The 19,268-nt window shown below is 31.5% G+C and overlaps 3 protein-coding genes across 4 annotated transcripts; all 3 read left to right on the top strand.

Moving 5' to 3' along the window:
• Nucleotides 1–3,560: 3,560 nt before the first annotated feature.
• On the top strand, nt 3,561–8,502 carry LOC104727975 (uncharacterized). The gene is made up of 13 exons (XM_010447028.3): nt 3,561–4,159; nt 4,852–5,062; nt 5,158–5,193; nt 5,275–5,371; nt 5,464–5,506; nt 5,585–5,685; nt 5,784–5,848; nt 5,931–6,424; nt 6,501–7,277; nt 7,369–7,504; nt 7,592–7,660; nt 7,744–7,953; nt 8,052–8,502. The coding sequence occupies exons 1-13, from the start codon at nt 3,945–3,947 to the stop codon at nt 8,163–8,165; spliced, it is 2,568 nt and encodes an 855-aa protein (XP_010445330.1). The 5' UTR covers nt 3,561–3,944; the 3' UTR covers nt 8,166–8,502.
• A 155-nt stretch (nt 8,503–8,657) lies between these two features.
• LOC104727961 (F-box protein At5g52880-like) lies at nt 8,658–10,492 on the top strand. Of its 2 annotated transcripts, XM_010447015.3 has the most exons (7): nt 8,658–8,881; nt 8,964–9,038; nt 9,378–9,532; nt 9,624–9,711; nt 9,801–9,931; nt 10,016–10,164; nt 10,272–10,492. In XM_010447015.3, the coding sequence occupies exons 1-7, from the start codon at nt 8,709–8,711 to the stop codon at nt 10,368–10,370; spliced, it is 870 nt and encodes a 289-aa protein (XP_010445317.1). In that variant the 5' UTR covers nt 8,658–8,708; the 3' UTR covers nt 10,371–10,492. The 2 variants fall into 2 exon arrangements, with proteins under 2 accessions (XP_010445317.1, XP_010445323.1); XM_010447021.3 differs by lacking the exon at nt 8,964–9,038.
• Nucleotides 10,493–13,205: 2,713 nt separating this feature from the next.
• On the top strand, nt 13,206–14,862 carry LOC104727951 (membrane-associated kinase regulator 5). The gene is made up of 3 exons (XM_010447005.3): nt 13,206–14,249; nt 14,348–14,419; nt 14,516–14,862. Exons 1-3 carry the CDS (start codon nt 13,418–13,420, stop codon nt 14,614–14,616), a joined length of 1,005 nt encoding a protein of 334 aa, XP_010445307.1. The 5' UTR covers nt 13,206–13,417; the 3' UTR covers nt 14,617–14,862.
• The last annotated feature ends 4,406 nt before the right edge of the window (nt 14,863–19,268 follow it).

Below are 19,268 nucleotides of genomic sequence, written 5' to 3'. Positions count from 1 at the left end.
CATTAACTTTATTTAGTCTTCCAAAATAATTAAATGTACATATAGAATTCAGTTTTTTTTTGTATGATAACGTAAGAGAGTTATATTATAAGATCTACAATTCTGTGTACCTAATTTTATGTACGGATGGTTTAAGATGATGTAAGATAAAGTTGAATATCCATTATATATGAATGTGAATCATCATACAATGTGATCTAAATACACATTTTCTTCTTGATTGTGATCTAAAATGTGAATCATCATTGTTTATAAAACAACTTTGCACTTTCCTTAAACACAATTAACCGCATACAAATGGGTAATTCGATCACATTGGAAACAGATAAGTGACAGATACACATGTTGTTTTGATTATTACTTCAAATATAATTATAATCTAAACATAACACGGTAAAATTTCAAACATACTATTTGACCACAAGTAAATTTGGGATGATGACAAGAGGCAAAGTATTGACAAGTAAATTTTTTAATATTATAACTTTGCTACCTATATATTGACAAGAGGCAAAGAAGTATTGTATACCTTTTTAAAAAAATTGTGTAGTGTTTTTTATAAATAATATTATTAATTACTTTTACTTTATACTTTTAAAACTATTTTACTATTTAAACAATTCATTTATTAGCAACATTACTATTATATCTCATTTGTTTCTAATCGCACCATCTTCCTTTAACTAAAGTATCTTTTACTGCATAACCTATAACTTAATCATCCATCATAGTCACAGCTAATTACATAACGATGATGATAGTTTCGTTGAAAATAGTATTTTTGCACACAAATAGAGATGCATATCTATAGAATATTCGTGTGTAGTTGCTTTAGAAGGCAGCACATAGATGGAGATTGAATTGTAACAAAAGGCTAAATTAATTGTGGGTTAATTCCACTTTCCATTTTTTTGTTGTTTCCTTCAAAAACTACTAACAAAATGTATCACTTTACACGCCATTTTTCATCTTCTTTAGAGGCGGCTTTTAAGTTATAAAATTTTAAAACAATTAAAGAGTCAAATGAAAAAGTATATATATAATAATACCATATGCTTTATATATAATATATATATATATATATATATAAATCTTGTGACAAATTACAGCACTAAGAGCATACAAATGATGCCAAATCATTACTCTCTAAGAACAAACTTTTATTATATACTAATACTAAATAAAATAAATGCCCAACAAAATATTAAACTAACAGCCACAACTTATTCATGTATATTAGATATTGATGATCAGTTGAATAAAAAAGACTTCATCGATCTTGCTAGCTATTCGGTCAGTAATTGATTAGCAAAGTTTGAAAAGAATGGTAAAAAATTAGTTAAACTAATTCAAACTGGTTATCAATTGGTTGTCAAATCCAAATCATTGCGAATCTTTAGTTAAACAAAGACTGTGAACTGTAACTAAAATAAATGGATGAAGAGTTCCCCGTTATGTAGACATTTGTAATTGTAACCAAGTAAGAAGGTTATTTTATTGGAAAAGAAAGTGTTTGGTTTATGACTTTTTTTTTACCTTTCAATTACTATAAGATGACCAAAAAAAAAAAAAAAAAAAAAGAGAGTAAAGTTATGCTTGAAAAAGACAGAGCCGTTTGCGTTAGAGCCTAAGGAAACTAACTAATATGAAAAGGTACCTCGAAATCACATGCCAATGAAATGATAGATTCCACAAAAGAAAAGATTCGCTTCACAAAAGAATATTCAAATAATCCTACAAATTAACCAATAAATTTGACTTCAAAGTCCATAGAAAAGACCCGTATAGTCGAACACCAAGTCCTCCCGTATAAGCCACGTTTATGGGTTAAAAAAATTAAACAGTTTCAAATACATCTTGTTTGGATATTATAGACGTTGATTTACATGGTACAAAATAATCACAAAATGAGAGATTGTTAAGTAAAGTATGCAGAAGTTCCAGTCTTGATTATGATTAGGACCATTCCCTTTCGTTCTGTTAAAACTTTGTAAGATGATTTTGATCCCTCACGCTTGTTGACTTGTTGAGACATGTGCATTGTAGTACATTTGCATGTAAGCAAAAAAAAAAAAAAAGTGTTTTTCACAAGATTTTATCACCCAATAAATGTGTGTGTTTTAGCCTCACATGCATAAAACTAATTCACCACACAACACAAGTATGGCTACATCTTTCTCATCCTTGGACCACACACACACACATATCTATTCCATACGTTAGACCTATTGTCAATAGTTATGGACTTTCAATAAGACAATAATAATAATAAAGAAATAATATAAAATAAAAATAAAAAGAATATTTAGAAAAGGCAATTTTGAGGAATTGATAACCGGGAGTAATTTAAAACCCTACCAAACCTATTACTTAAGAAAAAGGTAGACCGACCAAAAAGGATAAATTTTGAAAGAGAAAAAACCAAAAAAGCTCAAGAAAAAAATATGAATATATTATTAGAAAACCAAAATATCCAGTTCCAGTTAAAGAAAGCTCATCTTTCTTTCATTTCAGTTTATTTTATTTGTAGGTAAAGAGTTCATGCTGTATACAGACGAATATCATTTTATGTAGTTTGTAAATAGTCATATTTGTAAAATTTATAAATTTAATCAATTTTTTACTTTTCTCACTACATTTGACTAGTTCATTGTATATAAAATTATAATCTATTTTTAAAAGCAATTCATAGATAAATTATAAACGCTAAATATGGCGCATTAGTACTTGGTCTGTGAGTCCAATTGGTTTAAATGGGTATCGATGACTTACAGTTTTTAACATAAATTATAAAATATATATACACATATATTATATATAATTTCCTTAATAAATATCTTCTATTAAACACACATATATATATATATATATGTATATTGATAACTTTATGCAAATGTATGTGTATAGTTACCAAAAATAGTATATAAATGAGTTATGTTTATTTTTTTGTGTTTTGTTCGTAGCAATTGCACAATCTGTTTATATGATATATATTAAATATTTTGTGACATTATTGGATGTATATATATATATATATATATGTTTATAAGTTAAGTTTTCTCTATTTTGTTATTTCACATTGTATGTTCTCTGTTTATAGGAAATTGTTTCATAAATTCTAGGTCATATAAATTCTTTATATCCATTTGTCCAAAAAAAAAATTTATATTCATAAGTTTTGATTTTTTATAATTTAAGAAATATAATATTTTTCAACTGAAAAAAAAACTAAAATACTTTTAGTTGAAAAAAATATTTATGCATAAGATTAAATATTTGAAATATTTATATATGGTAAGTATATTCAATATTTACATATGTGTTTGATTATTAGTTATTGAGAATAATTAAGAATAAGGGTAGTAGAATCAGAATTCAAGAAGTGTAACAAGTGTTTGGATATTATAGAAATAAAATCTGAGGTAAATTGTGGATTTGCCACATCAACAAGTAATTATCACCCATAAATATATTTATTTACTAACAAAACAAAAACTTAATAAGTAAATGAAAATTTTCGTCTTCTTTTATGTCCAAAAACATTAAGTAGTTAAAAAAGTGAATCTTAATTTTTATAATATATGTTACCATTAAAATGGCTTTTTCCCGGGAAAGGGTTAAGGAACCGTAAGACTAACCCAAAAACATTTGCTATAAATAGAGAGAGAGATCCATCTTCTCTACACCTCAAACCCATCTTCTTCTCCACCTTAAAATCTTATTTTACCCCAAAAACCAAAAAAAAAAAAAAATAAAAAAAAAAAAATAAAAACTCTTCCTTTACAAAAACAGAGAAGAAGAAAAAAAGATATTTTGAGACAATAAAGTCTCGATTTTTTCTTCTTTTCCGAGGAATGTTCGTTGAACCCTTCCTAGATCGTTTGATTTAGAATCGAGGGTTCTCTTCTGATTTCTCCTTTTTTTTTTTTTGGTGTTGGTGAAAAATGGAGCAGAAGAGCGTATTGTTATCAGCTTTAGGTGTTGGTGTGGGGTTAGGAATCGGGTTAGCATCTGGTCAAAGTTTGGGTAGATGGGCAAACGGGTCAGGCTCTGTAGAAGATGGACTCACCGGAGAACAGATTGAGCAAGAGTTGTTGAGACAAATCGTTGATGGCAGAGAGAGTACTGTCACCTTCGATGAGTTTCCGTATTTCTTAAGGTAACTCAGCAAACAAAATAAAAGCTCTGTTCTTTGTCTTTTCAGATTTATTATGATACTCTCTCAACTTAAAAAGCTCAATCAATGATTCAATGTTTTTTAACTTTTTTTTTTTCAGATCTCTCTGTATTTTAGATAAGATTGTGTTTGATTGAAATAATACCAACTTGGCAAGTTGGTTATGAAATTTTTACATCTTCCAGCTGTCAAAAAATATTAAATCTTGGGAAAAAAACATGACAAGTTTGTTATGTTATCACTAAATTTTGAGGATTTTGATTTCTCTTTTTATTGTTTGGTTGTGAAAGAATCTTAGAATCTATGAGTATATTTGGGTTTTTAGAGAATGATAAAGATAGTAAATGAAAAAGTTTGCTTTATTTTTATTTTATTTTGGGCCAAGAAAATATTCAGAAAAGGGTGTTAATGAAAGAGAATGATGGGAAAAGTGGGGTAGGTTAGTTGCACAATAAGCATGTGGATGATTTGGCAAATGGGGAGTCAAGACAATGTGAAAGAGAAATAGAAAGATTCTCACATGTGATTCTACTTATTTAGTTTCATCCCTTTCATTATTTCTTGTATTTTTCGGCTTCTTTGTTTTTTTTTGGATACTATTGAATCCAGTCTGTACTATTATAATGTTCTTGGCAATTTTTTTTAACTCAAATCATATGATTGTTTAATGGCAGCAAGAGAACTAGAGTATTGTTGACAAGTGCAGCTTATGTTCATCTAAAAGAGTATGATATATCGAAGCACACTCGGAATCTTGCACCTGCAAGTAAAGCCATTCTACTCTCTGGTCCTGCAGAGTTTTATCAGCAAATGCTTGCTAAAGCTTTGTCTCATTACTTTGAATCAAAGCTATTGCTGTTAGATATTACTGACTTCTCTATTAAGGTAAACCAAATGAATGCATGTTTGATATTTACCACAGTAAAAAAAGAATAGCTCCTAAGCTTTTCCCTTTATTCTATATTCTTTGGAAACAACAGATACAGAGTAAATATGGATGCGCCAAGAGAGAACCTGTAAGTTACTACTTGTCCTGCGTTTTTTCTTTTTCTTTATGAGAAATGATTCTGTTTTCTTCTCTTTATTGGTTTTTGTAGTTTCACAAGAGGTCTATTTCTGAGTTTACATTGGACAAAATGTCGAGTTTTATGGGTTCCTTCTCTATGCTCTCTCAACGTGAAGTTGAACCAAGAGGTTAAAAACAACAACATAAACTCTTACCTTATTTTTCTTCTTTTGTTACTTCAAACATGAGCTAAAGAGTTAGCAATTCTTGTAAAATGCAGGGACATTGCGTCGACCCATCAGTGGAAATGATCTTAACTCAAGGTTTGCCTTTGTTTTCCTGCAAGTTAGTTTTATAAGTGTTTTGTCTCTGTGAACCTCACTATCTCCTTTCAAATTCAGGAGTATGGAGAGCTCTAATCGTCTTCCAAGACACAAAAGAAATGCTTCTGCTGCTTCTGATATCAGTAGCATATCTTCCCGCTCTTCTAGTTCTGTTTCAGGTTTGGAAACTGATTACTATATCTTCTTTATACATTGTATTTAACTTCATGTTCGTACGTATATTCGTTAATCTATGCTTTTTTTTTATGGCACTTAGCTTCCAGCAAACGCAGTACAAATCTATGTTTCGACGAGAAACTTTTCCTCCAGTCACTTTACAAGGTACCAAAATAAAACTATACACAAATTTGCTAACATTTTTGTTCTTCAATGGCTTTTTCATAATTGTATTATTTCTCTGCAGGTCTTGGTTACTGTATCGGAAACAAGTCCACTAATAATATACCTCAGAGATGTTGAGAAGCTTCTTGAATCAGAAAGGTTCTACAAGTTGTTCCAACGGCTCTTGAACAAGCTCTCTGGTCCTGTCTTACTTCTTGGCTCAAGAGTATTAGAACCCGAAGATGATTTCCAAGAAGTAGACGAAGGTGTCTCCGCGCTGTTTCCTTACAACATCGAAATCAGACCACCGGAAGATGAAACTCAGCTCATGAGCTGGAAATCTCGGTTAGAAGATGACATGAAAATGATTCAGTTTCAGGACAACAAGAACCACATTGCAGAGGTTCTAGCTGCTAATGATATCCAATGCGATGACTTAGCTTCGATATGCCACGCAGATACAATGTGTTTGAGTAACCACATTGAGGAAATTGTTGTTTCTGCTATCTCTTATCATTTGACACACACCAAAGAACCTGAATACAGAAACGGAAAGCTTGTGATCTCTTCCAAAAGGTGAGTTTAAGAATCTGTTTAACCATTCGCAGGTAACTAACTGATTATTTCTAACTGATTCATGAACTTGCAACAGTTTGTCTCATGGACTAAGTATATTCCAAGAAGGAGGAAACAAATCATTCGAAGACTCCTTGAATCTCGACACAAACACTGACTCTAAGCGTAAAGAAGGAGAAGTGAGTTCAAAGAGCGAGTCAAAATCAGGTCCTGAAAACAAAAACGAGTCAGAAAAATCACTTCCTTCAAACAAGAATGACAATCCATTGCCTCCAAAAGCACCTGAAGTTGTTCCTGATAACGAGTTTGAGAAGCGTATAAGACCAGAAGTTATACCAGCAGATGAGATTGGTGTGACATTTGCAGATATTGGTTCACTAGACGAAACAAAAGACTCGCTTCAAGAACTTGTAATGCTTCCACTTCGAAGACCAGATCTTTTCCAAGGTGGTCTTCTCAAGCCGTGCAGAGGAATCCTATTGTTCGGTCCACCTGGTACAGGCAAAACAATGCTTGCAAAAGCAATTGCAAATGAAGCAGGAGCTAGTTTCATCAATGTCTCAATGTCTACAATCACTTCGAAATGGTTTGGAGAAGACGAGAAGAACGTGAGAGCTTTGTTTACTTTAGCAGCTAAAGTATCTCCAACGATTATATTTGTGGATGAAGTTGATAGTATGTTGGGACAAAGGACAAGAGTTGGAGAGCATGAAGCTATGAGGAAGATTAAGAATGAGTTTATGACACATTGGGATGGGCTAATGACGAAACCAGGAGAAAGGATTCTCGTTCTTGCAGCTACAAACAGACCGTTTGATCTTGATGAAGCTATCATTAGGAGGTTTGAGCGGAGGTACTAAGCAAAGTTTGGTAAAATACAAAAGCTCTAATCAATCTTAATAATGGTGACTGATTTTTGTGTGTTTGTGTTGTGAACAAAACAGAATAATGGTGGGACTTCCTTCGATTGAGAGCAGGGAGAAGATCTTGAGAACTTTGTTGTCAAAAGAGAAAACAGAGAATCTTGATTTCCATGAGATTGCACAGATGACAGACGGCTACAGTGGAAGTGATCTTAAGGTATTTTATCATTTATAACAAGAACCAAAATAAGTTTTGTACAATCATGTGGAAACTGACTGTTTGTTAAACTTTTTGTACGAACAGAATTTATGCATCACAGCTGCTTATAGACCAGTTAGAGAGCTGATTCAGCAGGAAAGATTAAAAGATCAGGTAAAAAGAACCAAAGGACCCTCTTGTGTACTCTTTATAGATCAAATTCTCTGCGGATATTGAAATTTCTCTTGTTGGTTTAGGAGAGGAAGAAGAAAGAAGAAGCAGGAAAAAGCACGGAAGAATCAAAAGGAGAAGAAGCAGGAAAAGGCACGGAAGAATCAAAAGAAGAAGAAGCAGGAAAAAGCACGAAAGAATCAAAAGAAGAACAAGCAGAAGCTTCTGATTCTGAGGAGAGAGCTATTACATTGAGACCTTTGAACATGGAAGACATGAGAAAAGCTAAAAATCAGGTCTAATATCGTATCTCATTTTGAATAAAGAAAAAGACAAGAAATTGTAAAAATAACTAAGATTCTGTTGTTATTGTTGTTGTGTGTGTGTTTTACAGGTAGCTGCGAGTTTTGCATCAGAAGGAGCAGGAATGAATGAGCTGAAACAATGGAATGATTTGTATGGAGAAGGAGGCTCAAGGAAAAAGGAACAACTCACTTACTTCCTTTAAAAATTTGCAAAAAAAAAAACTACATATGTGAATGTATGTTTCTTGATACACAAGATATACATGTAACAAACAGATCACTAAGAGTCTTCTCAATTATTTTTTAGGCCATTCCATTTTATTAGATAACTTTTTAGGTTTCATCTTATTCTCTTTCTTTTTGGGTTCTTAGAATTTTTCTCAAAACTATTTTTTTTTCCTTATATGTTCATATTTATGTCATTGTGAATTTGTAGTTAACATATTTATATAAATATTTGCATGCTTTGTCTTTGCTTGTATATGTTGAGATTTAGGAACTAAGAACTCAATACAATTTATAGATAAGTGAATTAACCAATAGAAGTTTGCAATAGGGTGTAAGGAGCCAAAACCATCACACTGACCCAAAAAAAAAAAAAAAATGGAAAACCAAAACTAAACCAAACGAAATCTGTACCGGTTCCGGTTTGATTTGGAAGGAATGTAAATTGACACAAACCGATACAATGAAAAGAGCAAGACGATGATGATCAATGATTTGTATGAACCCAGAAAAAGAGAGAAATGAAGAGATACGAAAATCTAAAGGTAGGAGAAGCACTCTCCAAAAACAATCTATACCCATTTGCTTGCAATGAACTCAGCTCCGTTTTGAGTCTTGCTTACTCTCGATTACCCAAAGATGTCAAAGCTTTGATCTTTCGAGATACCCTCTCCGCTTTTCGTCTTCTTCCTCAGTAAGTTACGAATTTAATCATCTCAAGTCGCGAGTATTCACGGTTCCATGATGGTCTAACTTAGGTTTTTTCTGTGTTGTAGCTCAATTCTTAGGGTTAATAGAATCGAAAAAATCAATAAAGTTGGGAACTTTTTTAAGCTAACCATGAAACAGAGGTGATTGAATCTTTGAGTGGCTTTACTTCTTTGTGCCAATCAAAATTAGCTTTGATTCTTTTTGTTTACAGATACAATTTGCAAACAAATTAGAAATTGTAGAATGTTGTTGTGCCTCTCTTGATTATAATTCAATGTTATGGTTCATATGTATCTGTTGATTGTTCTTTGTTCCCTTAGTGTGGATAGAAAGACTGCGCAAGAGTAATTAAGTCTTATTGTGCATCTGTGTAATCTCTTTGTTTCTGCAATTCTATGTTTCTACTTCTAAAAGTCTGTTAAAGACTAATACTATTAACAGTTTCTGATTCTGCATATTTATTTTTTGTTTTCATTTAGCGTAAACACATCAGCTGCTGTTTCAGCTGCTAACCTTCTCCTGAAGAGCGTTGAAGCCGTGCTGCCCAAACAGAAGAAGAACTTAGCTATTGTAGAATTCAAACAGGCAAAAGTAGCACTGAAGAGACGCAGTAAGAGCCCTGAGGAAGATATATGTATGTGTATCTTGTTATCTTTCTTGAAACCTCTTCTTTACTATCGTGAGATAATCCTTCACCACGTGAAAATATCCTCTTTTTGTTTCAGATATACCTTCACTTCCACAAGATATCCTTATTCACATCTTCAGTTTCCTCGATGTATCGTCCTTACTGTCCTCAGCTCAAGTGTCTCGGTAGCTCCTCAATATTTCCACATTGCTGAGTCTTTTACGTCTTATTTTTTCCCTTCTACATATGTTTTATTTTGTTTGTTTGTTTGTAGCTCATGGAACCAAGCTACGCATGATGACTCTCTGTGGCAATCACTATTTGAAGTTCACTTCTATCACAAACGCGTGATTCGTATTCAATCCAGTATTGATTGGAGAGAAGCCTTTAAGAAAGCATATATCGGTTAGGGTTTTTGTCCATGGTTTTTATCTTCCTCCCTTTCAGAAACCAAGCTTTCTCTGTGTAATTTGTAAAGTATACTTTCAGCGGCTAATTCATTGAAGGCGTTAAGATCTGGCAGAGGATACTGCAATTACTGCAATTCTATTGTTTGGCACGACAACTTGAGATGTCCGAACAAACAATGTCTGTTGAAATCAGGCAATGAGACGGTCGACCTCATATCAACTCACCAAGTTAGCTTTTCCTCTTTCAATGCGCTATGGTCACTTTTGTTGCGTTTCTGTTACTTTTTGAGCAAGTTATTTATCTGTTGTTGGTGGGGTTTTTTTTTCCTTTACAGGTTGTCAACTATTTACTGGGGGTAGCGAGTTCTTCTGATGAAAGTGAATCAGACGATGAAGCCGTTCCTGGACTATGGTCTTATCCTACTCTACACTGATTTCGTAGCTTCACCAATATGTCCTTTCAATGTAAACTTTGTTACTCATATATACACATTCATATTCAATAGTTGTGTACAGAGAAAAGTTCGTCTTCATCTAATTAGGCTTGTCCCCCAAATATGACTTTGCACCTATGGCTAATTTGAGTGTCATGTTCTTTAAACTAGATCTCCAAGCTATTATGTTTGCAGTAGGTGACTCAAGGAACTATAGAATTGAAAGAAAAAAAATTAGAAAAACGTTTAGAAGGAATGAAGTGGAATTGATTAATTAATCTCCTCGCCTGATCTCTGTTTTAAAAACAGTGAGGAGAAGTTGAGTAAGCGTTTGACAAAAAAAAAAAAAAAAAAAGAAGTTGAGTAAGCCAATGGGTAAGAAAAACGCAATGTCAATGTTTATTGTGTACATATAATGATAACAAGTCGTGGAACGCATTTACATTGGTGTTTTTGTTAATCTAATGAAGCACATTTTTGTCAAGATAAGAGCTAATATTGAATTATATCTTCAAGTTTTCTTTATGTTGTTAAAGTATATTCATAATCACCTAACTTTTTGTAGGCCAAAATATAAAAGTTCGTTCAACTCCGAATAAACAATACTAGATAGATGTCATGATGCATACACACATTCCATGACAATTTCGTGGATGTAGTTAAGTTACTAATACTAACGTATTACGTATGAGTGGGATTAGCTTTTGTATTATTCTAGAAGTCATATTTAGGTCTAACTGTTATAAGCACTTTAGTCGGCATAGCTCAATGCTACCCTTAGAAAACTATTGTATAGTCAAAACCAAAGGAAAAAAAATATTTATTATAGTCCTCATTTTCTTCTTTGTTTTTTGTCACCTACAATTGTTTATTATATAACTACAGCCAAATATAAACCAAATTTTAGAAATCAAAAATATTTGAACTATAGTAACAAAAAGCAATCTAAATGTAATTAAGTAACCAAGGGAACTTGATTATTTTGGTTCGTTGGTTCATAGGTTTGCTGCATTGAAAGCAACAATACCAGAACAGTTTTAGAAGCTTAAGATCAAATCGAAATACAGAAAAACAAAGTTGGAAAGAAATTATAAAAAGTAAGAAACAAAGTTAGGCCAATGAATAACTTATTAAAAAGTAAAAATTCTCGCTTGTGTTAAAGTTATAAAACAAAGTGTTTAACAAAAGAAAGAAAAAAAAAAGAATGTAAAAGCAAACTCTTCTTTAAAGTTTAAAGTGAAAGAGGTGTAAAATTTTGAACTTCACGAACGAAAGAGCTTTTCAAGTCAAAGCTTTTGAGGTTAAAAACCATTGATATACTCAGATATATATACATCATAAATTTATACCAAGTATAAACAACTTATTCTTTAAGAGTAGAGACAAAAGGAAAATTTGAAGTATGCAATGGACCAACAATACTTTTGTCATGGAAAGAACCCCAAGTTATATCTTTAAACACTACTAAGGTCAGAGTTCAGACCGTCAGAGAGCTAAACTCTTCTTTTTTTTTTTTTTTTTTTATGTAGTAAATGTTTCTTTTTGTCATTCTTCTTTATTGTATTTATGTGTTTTTCATCTTGTCTTGTTTTTCTTACTATCTTATTAGGTTATGTATTAGTAAGAGTCAATTTGAGGTTTTTTAACAACAGTTTGAAAATATAAGAGCATTTTTGCTAAGATTTGCTTGTTTTATTGTTGATTTGTTGAAATATATGTGGGAAATAGATTTATTTAGGTTATATAACATTAACTGAAAGTTTACATGATATTATGATAAATGTTGTTGAATATACTAGTTTTATCATGTAGCTTTTTGTTAATATATATATATATATATCACGTAAGACACAAAATATTTAAGTTGAGTATGCAAACATACACGCAATCCTATAAAAATGTATCAACCATATTGTACTACTGTAAAGTTGCTTGGCCACATAACCGAAATTATAAATTTTGGTTAGACCTAAAACATGTAGCAAAATACATGCGTTCTTTTACCAAAATCCAAATGTGGCCTAACACACGAGTCATGTTGAGGAGGAGGATCATGTTGATGAGGCCAAACCACGAGTCACACTCTTTAGCTTTCGCTTCCGGTTAAGTGTGTGCAGTTGTCATTTTACCAAAGGTTCAATTAGAATGTACGTAGGTTACAGGAGTTCCTTGTTCTTCCATTATGCTTCCTCAGTTCCTCTCCTCAATCCTTTCATACTTCTCTTTTTTTGCTCTTTTAATTTTATTTTATTGTTGAAAGACAAGTTTGACATTCCATAAAAAAAAAATTACATTCCATAAATAAATAGACAATCTTCTAAATTTAGTCTAATAAGTATATAATATTATTCCTTAAAATTATATGCAATTTTTCTTAATTTAGTTTTTTTTTTTTGCAAACTTTTTTATTAATTTAGTAAATTCATTATATATACAATAAAGACATAATATTACGTGTTTTACAACCTGATGAGTGTCAGATTTTAGAAAATTAAATACAGAAATTTATCTATGAATGTCTAAAAATATAAACAGCCTAATTAAAAAAATCAAAAATTAAAAATAAAAAGCACTTTAGCTTAAAGAGAAAGCTACTACTACCATATGTGTCAATGGCATAGAATGCTAAATAAATGAATGACAACAATAGATAGAACAAATTGTTTAACCTGTGCCAAAAAAAAAAAAAGAGCAAAGTAAAAGAAAAAGAAAAAGGAAAAAAAGAAAAGAAAGGAGCGTAGAAAAAAAAAAAGCTCCAAAACCAAAAATATATTATAAAAAATACTTTTTTTTTTTCTTTTTCTACTAAAAATGCCATTTTCATTTCTCTCTTTTCTTCTTCCTTTCCCCAAAAACAAATTAAAAAAAGGGAAAAAAAGATAAAACCCATTTCCAAAAAGCTCACACCTTCTCTTCTCTTTCTTCTTCCTTTCTATATATATAAATCCTTTACTTCTCCATATCCGTTGACAAAGCCAAACTCTTTACTCTCTCTTCTCTCTCTCTCTCTCTCTCTCTTTCACCATTACTCTAATCTCTCTCTCTCAATGGAAGCTCTAAGCTTTATGAAGTTCTGGTTAACCAACACCAACACAACCATCAAACCCCGCCGTGAAACCAAAATCTCAGAATCCGCCGTCGTCGATTCCACCACCGCATCAGAAAGTCCCGAACTTGACCTCTGTGGCGAAGGAGACGACTCATTCTTCGAGCTCGAGATCTCTCTCTCCGATTTCAAAACAGAGAGACTCGAAACAACCACCACGTTCTCTGTTTCCAATAACAAAAGCAAAATCCTCCCTTTCGCCGACATCGCCACCACGAAACCACAGCAATCTCCGACCACCGTCCTCAAATCCGGCCCAAAGTTTCGAGCTTTCTCGTTCAAGAAGTCAACGACGACGACGACGAAGAAAGAAGAAAATAACAGAAGCCTCAACATGAGGTTCAGAACCGACGACGAAACAACAAGTTTCAGAAAAACGACGAGCATTGCGAGGCTACAACAAACAGACGACACGACGTTCGACGGCTCTGTTTCCCCTGTTTCGTCTTCATCTTCTTCTTCGTCCAAGAGATTCTTCAGTCTCATAAAGCCTTTATACACTAAAACGACGAAGAAACAGAGCTGCAGCAGCGGTGTATCTTCCTCGATTACTTCTCCGACGTCTTCGCCGGCGACGAGGGAGAAACAGAGGAGTAATCTTCCGTCCGGGATAAGAAGTGTGAGGAGACAGCTTGGGAAGAGCAGGTCAGCTTCTGCGGCTATCGGAGGGGTGTCTCCGGCGAACAGAGTCGTCGATGAGTCTTTTCAAGTTCAACAAGATGGGATTCAAAGTGCGATACTTCATTGCAAGAAGTCGTTTCATGGCTCAAGAGGTATGTTAAACAAAAACAGAGTATTTATTTTCTCATTAATTTTCTTAATTTGATTATTTTAGTTAATAATTCTTTTTTTTATTTGTTTTTTTTTTCAGAATCTTCTTTGTTATCAAGATCGACTAGTGAATCTTCTTCACAAGAGAAACTGAGTACTTCGTCTTCTGAAGGTAAATTTTAATATTTTTTTGGATGATTTTATTATAAGGTTTAAGGTTGTGATTATGAATAAAATGCTGATTAAAAACTTTGGTTTTGTTTTGTAGATTCGTATTTGTTTTCAAGGATTGGAAGTGATACAATGTCGGAGAAATCAATTGATAGCTTGAGTTCGATTAAGGAACAGAGGGAGAAGATTTGCGATTAGGGTTTTAATTTTGTAAAAATATATAGTATGAAATTAGATTAGTTTGCAGGATTTTTAGTTATTTTGTAAAATTAGTTTAAAAAATGAAGATGGTGATGATGATGATAAATCTTGTGGCAGAGTCTCACATACAAGTGAAGGGTGTTGTTTTATCTGCCTTTTGTATAGTGATGTATCATTATGTGAATCCTGACACTTCAGAATTGGAAAAATCTTATAATATATGGTAAATATATATTTATGACATATCTCTGTCGTCTTCGTTTGTCACACACCTCTCAATGTATTGTGTCACCCTTACTAGAAACAAAAAAAAAACTTAAGAATATTTTCTAGTGAAGAAAAATGTAGCTTTGAGCTTTTGATTAAGGAATGTTTAGAGAACGAGAACAGTGAAATGCGTTCAGTAAAAAATAAAATGTTCTTAATGCAAATATTATAAACCAAACGATACTGTAGTTTTTGGCTTAACCATTGTACCACAATACTATATGAAACAAATAAAAATTATTGAATTCGTTTATGCAAAACATGATTTTAAGAATTATGACAAGGAGTAAATGTATCAAACTGATGACTCTATAATCAAAGAAATAGCTGAAGTTATTTAATCCATTTTATTAATTTTACGTAGCTGTTTAGTTTTGCCAACTACTGAAAGTGAACACCATCAAATTAGATTTACTTTGGTGTATTGATCATATTCATATCACTTTATTAGGATAGGAACCTAGGAGGTGGGTAGTAGAAAAAAATTATGATATGTTAGATTTGATATTAAGTCTATTTTTTTTTTTTTTACTCATGATATTAAATCTAATATCAACTATCAAACTATATGAAAACTCAAGATTTATCAGAAATAAAATCAAACTAAAGTAAACTTTTCAGATTGTATGCAATTTTCTTACCCTGGCGAAAATGTTAAATAAAAAATAAAAGTTCAAACTTTAAATATTGTGGATTTCTTTTCTCACTTTCGCATTTGGAAGTGACTTGACAGTCACTGGGTCCATTATTATTTTTTTTTTTCTCATTTTCACTACTTTTCTTTCTGCTATTTCACTTTCCAAGAAAATATATATACATGAAATCTGACAGTACTAATTCATCATCCTGACCTATTTTTATTTATTTTATCAATGTGTATATATATGTATATAGTAGTATCTATCAGCCTATCAGATTACTTTTAACTTTTTCAGATTCTCATTATTTCACATAATCTAATCTTTGAATCTATGTTCAAATTTATTTTGTCACCTACAACCTCAAACAAAAAAAAAACAAAAATCGGATTTAAAACACAATTTACACTATATATGTCCAAAATTTTGCTCCACTTGTAACTTGTAACTTTGTAAGTTTCAGATTTTGGACGGCAATAATGGCCAGCACGTCGAATGTTTTTTCTCCAATATAAGTTTGATCAGTTTATGAATATTTTTGTTTGTGTGAACTATTAAAAAATCAACTATGAAAATAGACTTTTTTGAGTACTAAGTCAACTGAATATTTTAGTATTCGTTAAAAAATTGTGTCAAAGAGAATGCATTCCATTCTTGACTTAGAACTATTTATTTTTTTGGATTTAATACATGCGTTAGCAAACGACCAAAACGAGTGACATAAGTATTTATTTTAAGGTTATTAGACAAACCTTGCAAGTGAGAGTTTTGGATCCCACCACAACAACCGACCAGAGTCACCTAACAAAAGTTCGAACACAAACATTAAAAAGAAGTTCAAAAATCGTAATTTCTACTTTCTTCTTCAAACGTAAACAAGAGAGTAAGAAATAGTTACCCAATTAATATGTGTGTAAAATAGAGAACATGAGACGACAACATTTTATGAGGTTTGACAAATGTGTCTAATTGCTAAACTTTTATAATTGAAAACAAAAATTATCGAACAAAATCTTTAGCTCAACATATATATTGACAGTCGCAAAAGAATCACACACTCGTTTTGATAATTTTAATTACTAAATTATTTGATTAACAATAATATACTGTATTAAAGTTACTCATTCAGAGAAAAACAACAAAATAAAAATAGAATAGAATGACCTTTATGTCTTTTAACAGAGACCAGACCACGTGGTCTTCGAAACACAGGCTCAAAAGAAAAGTGCAAGAAAGCTCGCAGAGAAAGGTGTAGAGCCACGAGACAAGAGCCATCTGCTTTCTTACACGGAACTGAACAACCCGAACCGGTCAAAGTTAAAAAGACCGAGAAGGTCTTGAATCTTGATCAAATTTATATTTTCATACTAGCTAGTATATGAACTAATATGTTTGTAACAATTTGGTGGATAATAAATGTAGATTTGAATATTCAAGAAAGAGTTATGACAGTTTGGTTTTTGGGTTGTGTGTGAGACAGAGAGAGAGATGCTTGTGGATTGTGGTGAAGTGAACCATCATTACACAAAAACATCTTTACGCGTTTCATAAATTTCTGTAACTTCTCCACTACAAAAATATCAATATGGCGTTCGTTCACAAGCTCTGACCATCGTGTCCTCTTCTTCTTCCACTCATATTATTAGTATTTTTTTTCCTTTTCGCCTCGTTACTTTAATCTCATTTTTTTGGGGGAGGGATTTTGTACTTTTATCTTCGTTCAAGTTACAAGAAAACTTCCTTCATGTATATGGACCATACTAACTTGACATGTCAATAATTATTTACGTTAGTGTCAATTTAGTTTCTCTTTCATTTATTCAAACGTATGGTATGTATTATCTTTTCCAAAATTAAAAGAGGACAGAGAGAGATGGTGCGAAAATGTTGACCTAAGAAGTAGCCCGACTGAAAAGTGTTGGGTCTAAAGTCTAGGTCGAGATGATAACCACTCAAATAAAAATTTGACCTTACTTCTCTCTTGTGCTACTTTTTTCCTTTCCATTATAAATTCATCCTCATTTTCGTATTGAGGGAAAAAAAGAACAATCAAGAAAGAAAGCGAATGGTGGAAATTTTTCAAATCTATTATTGTTCACATCATCTTTTGGGGTTCTCAAGTGTCTCTGATTGATAGACTAACCATAGAAATCAACTGATTCCAGTTACCAGAAGAGACAATTCACTGATCTTCTCGACACAATAATAAAGCTAGCCCTGAATATTTTACAAGTTCCCCTCTCGTTTACCAAAAAAGGGTAATTTATAAACTATAAGAAAAATTCAGTTTTAACATGTTCAACTGAAGCAGCAGCATAAGATTTCTATTTAATAAATTAATTCTACAATAATTTTTGTTGAATATATCTATATAATGTAGCCTTTAACTTAAGATTTTTTTTTTCAATATATTCAAATATATGCTTAATATAAAATTTACAGAAACCTATAAATCATTTGTAGACCATGTGCATAGTTCGTTTGATTCAGGTCAGCATTAATAAATGGTACAGATAGTTAGAACGAAAACATTTCGAATGATATAAACACAATAATAGTATATGGTTGAATGTCTTTAAGTATATTAACTAACCCTTCAAATATGGTTGTTATATACATATGGCTAATAATCATATACTAACAACCATCAATAATTTACTTTGAAAAATGAACAACTGGTTTTTTTTTTTTTTCGTTTAGCCTTCATAATAATGTTTATATATATTAACCGATGCTTTTTTTTTACCTACCAAACCAAAAACAAAAACAAAATCAAAATAAGTTAAGTTCAAACACCAACAAGGAAACTTATTTAACTTATTTTTGTCTCCAACATAATAAGATTAAGAGTGTATTAAGTTAGTCGATCGTGGAAATTAATCAAGAAAAGGTGTACGTTTTAACAATAGCATACAAAGATAATACCATTGAGCTATACATATATATATATATATATATATATATATATTTTGTAAACTCATGATGCTATTTTAATATTTATTAGTCTCTGTATATGAATTTATCAAAATAGTTAAATGTTTATTAGTCTCATTCTAGTACATGTTTGCAACATGTTTACTAGTGTTCCGAAATTGTCTACTCTGACTGTTGGTCTATCTTAAAAATTAAATATGAAATTGAAAGAAGTTATAACAATAAGCTCATAAACAATAAGGTGACACGTTATGTTTACATGATTCACATTATTCGTTAGTTTATGTCACCAAAAAAATTAACCTATTTAAAGTTTTACCATTCCTATATTTTTACCAGTTCTAAACTAATTTTTAGTCATCTACATAATATAACCTAGTATAATACTATCATGTGTTTGTATGACATCATGTCTACTTAAGCAAAACACAAAAACTAGAGATTCTATAACCCTTGAATCTTTGATTGTTTCGTGTTAGTTTATTTAACGTTTCCGTTTAAACAAAATCGAAGTTTGATAATAATTACAAAATTTGAATAAACACATTTTTACATTTTTTGTATAATAGTCTTGCAAAATGAAACTTTTTTGTTGACTAGTACGTCTACAAATGGATGTTGCATAAAATGCATTCAGTAGTTGTGTAAGTGATACTGATAGTCTCATAACACAAACAAACAACCGATATCGAAATGTATACTAGTAGACTTGAACTTAAAATTATATTTAATTACTCGTAATTATAACACGAGTTTATATGTATTTTAGATGCTTCCGAAGTAATAGTAAGCATATAACAAATTCAATGC

The sequence above is a fragment of the Camelina sativa genome, chromosome 2 (genome assembly GCF_030686135.1).
Source record: "Camelina sativa cultivar CO46 ecotype springtype chromosome 2, ASM3068613v1".
NCBI classification, from domain to species: Eukaryota; Viridiplantae; Streptophyta; class Magnoliopsida; order Brassicales; family Brassicaceae; genus Camelina; species Camelina sativa.
The sequence above is the reverse complement of the archived record's forward strand: the minus strand, read 5'-3'. Positions and strand labels throughout refer to the sequence as shown.